At 38.0% G+C, this 6,298-nt stretch overlaps 1 protein-coding gene across 1 annotated transcript in view; it reads left to right on the top strand.

Annotated features, from left to right (window-relative positions):
- Positions 1 to 4,869, top strand: part of FAM135B (family with sequence similarity 135 member B) — a 157,391-nt gene extending 152,522 nt beyond the window's left edge. Inside the window, exons 17-19 of the mRNA XM_009285085.1 lie at positions 638 to 748; positions 3,201 to 3,314; positions 4,664 to 4,869. Of these exons, the coding sequence (XP_009283360.1) occupies positions 638 to 748; positions 3,201 to 3,314; positions 4,664 to 4,869 (431 nt within the window). The remainder of the gene's footprint in view (positions 1 to 637; positions 749 to 3,200; positions 3,315 to 4,663) is intronic.
- The last annotated feature ends 1,429 nt before the right edge of the window (positions 4,870 to 6,298 follow it).

Consider the following 6,298-nt stretch of genomic DNA (forward strand, 5'->3'; position numbering starts at 1 on the left):
TGACTTGTACACTGAAGTTGTGGAAAATATTTGCTGAAGACTTCAAACCCACACAGAAAAAACTTGCAATGAGAGAGGCTTTCAGTATCTACTACAAGGTTCAGCACAGTGCTCCCTGGAAAACCCAAGGGTGTGCAGCAGTGAGAGATGACCTTGCTTCCACTGTATTCTTCCATTTCTCTGTGTACTGCCAATAAAGAGAGGCATCTCCAAGGCTGAAGAAGACACTTACAGTGCTATGGGAATGGAATGTCCCACAGTTCAACCTTCCTGAGTGTTTATGCTACCATGACATGGATAATCATAGAATCATAGAAGAGTTTGGGTTGGAAGGGACCTTTCAAGGTCATCTAGTCCAACCCCCCTGCAATGAGCACGGACATCTTCAATTAGATCAGGTTGTGCAGAGCCCTGTCCAGCCTGACCTTGAATGTTTCTAAATCTACCCTCTTTTAGTTTAAAACCATTACCCCTATCCAGCGAGACCCTTAGACTTTTCTCCCTGTTGATTAGCAATACAAGAGGAAACAAAGACTTATATTGAGTTACAGTGCTACCCTTATTGCAGGCACGTCTTTAATCCCCTTGGTTGATAATTAGCAAACAGGATAAAAATATGCACCGATTTTCATTCCAGGTCTATGGCTCATGCAGAAGTTGAAAAAGTCAGGGTCACTTTTGCAACTGACCTTCAGGGACAATGCGGATCTGCGCAAGTGTTTCCTCTATCAGCTCAGCCAAAAAACGGGTGAGTAGGCTTGATGTGGCTGTGTAAATATCAAAGGCTATTCCAAAGGATTGTGCTGGATTGCCATGTCCTCCAGGGAGTAAAGGAAATCTGCATTTTGTTAATGATCTTTCTTTAAACAACCTTGCTTTTGAGAAGGGCTGCTCTGTCTAAAATCTAACATCTATTTTATCTGTGCATTTTTTCTATGCCAGTTATCAGTGAATATATTTGCCGAACTGTTAGCACTAAATAAGACCTCCATGCTGTAGTAAACATGCACCTAAGTTTATATTCTGCAAGCAAGAAATATCATTCTTGACAAGCCACCATTGCTTAATTCATGCTACTAGATGAAAACCATTTTTCCTTTTTTTTTAAGTTTAACATCTCTTGTCTCTAGGAAATATGACTCTGTGAGATGAAGAGCAAATTTTATTCATGTCTATTGTGACACCTTTGTACTACAGAGAGAGATGTATGGCCTCACACTGGAAAAATGATGCCTAAATAGAGACCTTTTTACCCCTTCCTTGGTCTGCCATGACTAAACGAAAAAAATCAGGCTTTTCTTAAGAAAAGAAAGTGAGCATGAGCCCTCTGTTCAAGCAATTTTTTTTTTTTTAAGAGCTATTTTTAATATTGTGCATGAGCAAACTGATGCTAAGTGTGTAGTCACAAGGTCACTACTTGGTATTTAATTCTTTTCTCATATTTTGGTACATTGTTAATAGGAACCAAAGACTATGTTAAGATGAATATAACTTCTTAATTCTTAGTCTGACAGACATAGAACTGTTTCATAATTTTATGAACACACTAAATGACATAATCAATGATGGAAAGCTGCTGTATCTTGGAATTATTTGAATTTCCTTATTTGAATTTTCCCTTTGATTCCCTGGCTCTCGTTTCTGTGGAGTACAGTTGATGTCTGCTTTATTACTGTCATGTTCAAATAAAATTGAGTCTACACAGGAAGCTCACATTGTAACTTCCCAAGCAAAGAATTCCCAAGCATTCATTGTTTGTTAGCTTGTTAGACTGGAGATCTAACAGGCTATAAATTAAGGTGTTATCCCTGCAAAAGCAGAAAGCAGAAATTTAAATGTGAAGAGGATTGTCTGTAAAGTCAGAATCATCGAGGTAGATGCTTCGGCAAAAAATCTGAGGAAGTAGGTGGGTCCATATGTGAATATATGAGCTGGCATACCGTGTCAAAACAGAGGTGCCCCTACTCTAGCACTCTGCTCCCAAAAGTAGTTGAGAGAAGCTACAGAGGGAGAAATATCAGAAGCAGTGTTGTGCCTACTTTCCCAGATAACTCTTTAAGCCTCCAGCAATTTCTGACTTTGTTCTTGAAGTAGAGGTCTCTGCTACTTTTCAATCTCTTTAAATGTTCCTTGTGCTTGTCTTGAAAGAAAAAAATAAACATCATTCCCTATTGAACCTCTTCATGTAACATTTTAGATATGGTAACACTCACTGTTGCTTCTCCTACCTTTTACCTCAGACTGAAGTCACAAACTCAAGTTGGTTTGATTGCACAAGAAGAAAATGATAGACAGCTTCAGCCAGGCTTAGTAAAGGCAGCCAGCAGGACTCTTCTTTGTGGTGGTGATGGACAACTTTTGTACGAAAGTCTAGAAATCAAAGGACTTAGTTCCAGGCCCCTTTCCCATAAGGGGGAGGGAAAGATGAAGGTCAAACCCACAGCTCTTCTGTGTTCAGGATACTCTCTGGACCAGTAGACTAGATCATCTGTGTCCATTTTCCTATTTTTCTGCTGAATGTGGGTGATGGAGAGCTCAAGAGACCACAGACAGGGCAAATAGCAGAACCCTGTTTCCATAGTCCATTAGTGGCCCCACTGCCTCCAGGGAAGAGCGAGGATTCCTGGTTTCCAGTCCATGTACCAGCAGTGTGCATTTATGCCCCTGAACGCAAGGACTGGATCCCAAGGCTCCCTCAACACTGATATAATGGTATGGCATCATAGCAGTGAAACTGGTTCCTCTTCTCCTCCCTCCCTCTGTTTTCTTTGAAAATTGTACTAATTTGTTGTGTTACTTTTGAATGTGATCCCCATTCCTGTAAGCACGTATTTATCCAAAAACACTCGCTGACTGTAGTGGGGCTGAACATGTGTTTCCAATGTTTAGAGGCATAAATATTTGCAAGATTAAGGTTTTAATCAAACACTTTTTTCAAACAGAGACAGTTCTTACTTTTTTTGTTGACAAACAATTGACCTGTATGACCGTTGATAAGTAAATAGTTTGCAGAAGCAGCAGAAATGGGTTTAAGCTATTATTAATCTTTCTAAGCTTGTGTCGCATGTTTTAGTTACTATCATCTATTTTGCCGTGTAGATTTTCAAATGTGTTTGAATGTGAAGTCGTCATACTGACACTGTATGTATTTTCATTGCTGTGCATCATTGTGATAGATGTATTTAATGCATTTGCCACAGGTCTTCAGTACTTTAAAAATGTTGTGTTAGTGGCCTCACCCCAAGACAGATACGTACCCTTTCATTCAGCAAGAATAGAAATGTGCAAAAATGCACTTAAGGACAGACACACAGGTATGTTTAAGATCCTTTTTATACTTACAAAGCTGTTGAAGAATTGTGTTTTTGTGTAACTGAGGTCAGTGCATTAGAAGGGTTTTTCATCAGCATGATGAAAACTCAAATGTTTATTTGATAAGGAAGAAAATGTTCTCTTCCCACAGGAAATTAGTGAAATCAATAAAAGAAGCTTTTTAAGAAGCTCTTTGTCTGATGAAAACAAATTTCAATCAGGTCATAATCAAAGGTTTCTTACTGCTTCTTCCCCTTCCCTCTAATTTATTTTTTTAAAAGTGATGATAATAGAACTAGCTCTTGACAATGTTTTTCTGTAGTCTACTGATTTACTAGTACTGTCTCACCTTTGTTTCACATAATGAGATCTCTCTCAGCACATCCAAAGTCAGTGGGTTTTCCCTTTGTTTTCAATAGTGTTTGGATGATTGCCCGTTAATTTAAAGGACAGATCCAAAATCATATTGGTTTGTAATAAAATCTGTAAAGCACATCAGGACTCATGCCATCAGAGGCCTAGTCCTCCTGTGAGCTCAGGCTGTGTATTGTCCCAAGTATTGCCTTTGTTATTAGCAGTCTCCCTCATTTATAAAATGTTTCATGGCTTCAGTTTGATACCACTTCCAGAAATAATGTTCAGTGTAATTTCATACCTATTTCACATATGTGATTACCTAGAAATGGAGGTAGTCTTTGGAAGTAGAAAGAGACACCCAAGCCCAATAGTCAACATGGTTGCCCTCACACATCTTACCTAAATTACAGATCTTTCTATCCTACCTCATATATGAATTAAAAGGCAATTTTCTAACTCTCTCTTCCAGTGGTTGTTTCTCAGGGAGATGTTTGACCTTGCAGGAGCCAGATCTACATTCAGTGTAGATCATTTATGAGTACAAGCTGCCTGAGCCATTGTTTTTCCGCTATAAACTCCTCAACTATCTGCATGATGTTCTTCCTGCATTAGATTCCCCAGAGAAACCCGAATGGACCTCTACATCTTGCCAGACACTTTTGCATTTGAGTTCACAGTCAGCATTAGTCCAACCCTCTTCCCCTGAAGGAAACAAGAGCATTTCCTTCCACCACAGAGGAAACGAGACTAAATGCTGAAGAGTGTCCCACTCTTCATGCTAGCAGCTTCAGCAGACCTCTTCAGATGGCCAGTGCCTCCATTAGATTAACAGCATCCTCGCACTTGGCAAATCTTTGAAATGGACTACTATCTCTTGCATTTTGGCCTTGCTTCCATTTTCCTTCTCATTGCAACTGTAATTAAATGATACTGGAAGGAAAGAGGGGATCTGGCAGCTTTGTCATGGAGGTGTAACATCTAAACTCTTTTGCAGGTCCTGTTTATGCAGAAATGATTAACAACCTGCTCCAGCCTTTGATTGGGGCGAAGGACTGCACTTTGATCAGACACAACGTGTTCCATGCTCTGCCAAACACCGCCAACACATTGATAGGCCGGGCTGCCCACATTGCCGTGCTGGACTCTGAACTTTTCCTGGAGAAGTTTTTCCTCGTGGCAGGACTCAACTACTTCAAATAGTGCCTGAAGTACGGGGTAACAGAGGCAAACCTTTTCATTGAGTGGAGGAGAATCCCTTAGCCAAAAGAGTGCAGTATTAGAAATGAGATCAGGCGGGACATTCAAACTCTCAATTTCCATTTCTGTTTCAGAGAATAAAGTGCTATGGCTTTAAGGCATTCAAGCTTCCAAATATTGGTGCTTTTGGAAGAAATAAATATTCCTCTTCAGTTTCTATGTTCTTTGTCCACATAAAGACATGAGCCACTTCTGAGGTACAGAATCAGAATAAGAAAGCTAATTCTCTAAATGTGATTGGACCAGTGTGAGTCCCATTGCTCCTGAATATTAACCCAGGAATTTGGCTGTCCTTGTTTTAATGCTTATTTACATATTAAGAAAGCTATACATTTGTAGCACTTTTGGGGTAGTTAACACAAGAGGAAACAAGCATATATGAACTCAGGTTAAAACCTCCTTTGTGATGAAATGAGAAGTCTGAAAAACATTTATGAAAGTTGCAATGTTTCCATTTGTTGAAAGAAAATATCTGGATGGTTCCATTACTGGTAATAATTTGTAACATACGTACATACAAATAATGGAAAGGAGTGAAATACTTAACATAGAATGAAGAAATGTAGATATTTGTCTTTAAAAAACCCACAACTTTAAGTTGGGAAGAATTTTGTTCAGGTTAGAATTTGCCAAACCAAGAGGAGTCTATTGGATTACTTGTAAAATATCAGTGGCATCCGTTAACATTTCTCCTGTTTACATTTATAAAGGATCATTATTGTGCTTGTTATAAAATTAGAGGTAAAATTTTCATTTACCCCAACAAATTTTTATTTTTTTAAAATCTATTACTCTGAGATGAAATTCAAAATATAGCCGGTAATACCCCTAAAAACCCCAATCAGATGAAAATAAGCTGGAGACACAGAGTGGTAAGGATTGTGGAAAGCTTAAAAAATATGAGGATGTCTTCTTAGGCACCTCTATTAACGCTTTACTAATGCCCATTTGCAGTGCTATATACAGTCCTAGTTATATGGTTACAGCTGGTTGAAACATTTAAAACTTTATTCATACAAAGATATCCAAGTTGTTTTTAAGGGTTTGGAAAAGATCCCATTTTTCACTTTTTTAGGTTTTTTTTTCAATTTTTCATTAAAATTTTTATCAAAAAGTTATTAAAGTGACAAATTTCAATAACTTTCTATACATTTTCATAACATTTTGATAAATTTTCAATGTCACAGCAGTTTTTTCAAAAAAGAGAAAGTGAATAATTCTTCACAATTATTTTTGTTTGGAAGGCAGGTAATTTTTTAATGCAAATATAATTTGTTTAAAACCATAAGTGACCAGTCATCTATATCTTGTGACAAAAACGATAAAAAAATAACAAAGGTGGTTTCAGGTGTCAAGACTCTCACCAGTAAAT

Source organism: Aptenodytes forsteri, unplaced genomic scaffold, assembly GCF_000699145.1.
Source record: "Aptenodytes forsteri isolate BGI_AS27 unplaced genomic scaffold, ASM69914v1 Scaffold182, whole genome shotgun sequence".
Lineage (NCBI taxonomy): Eukaryota > Metazoa > Chordata > Aves > Sphenisciformes > Spheniscidae > Aptenodytes > Aptenodytes forsteri.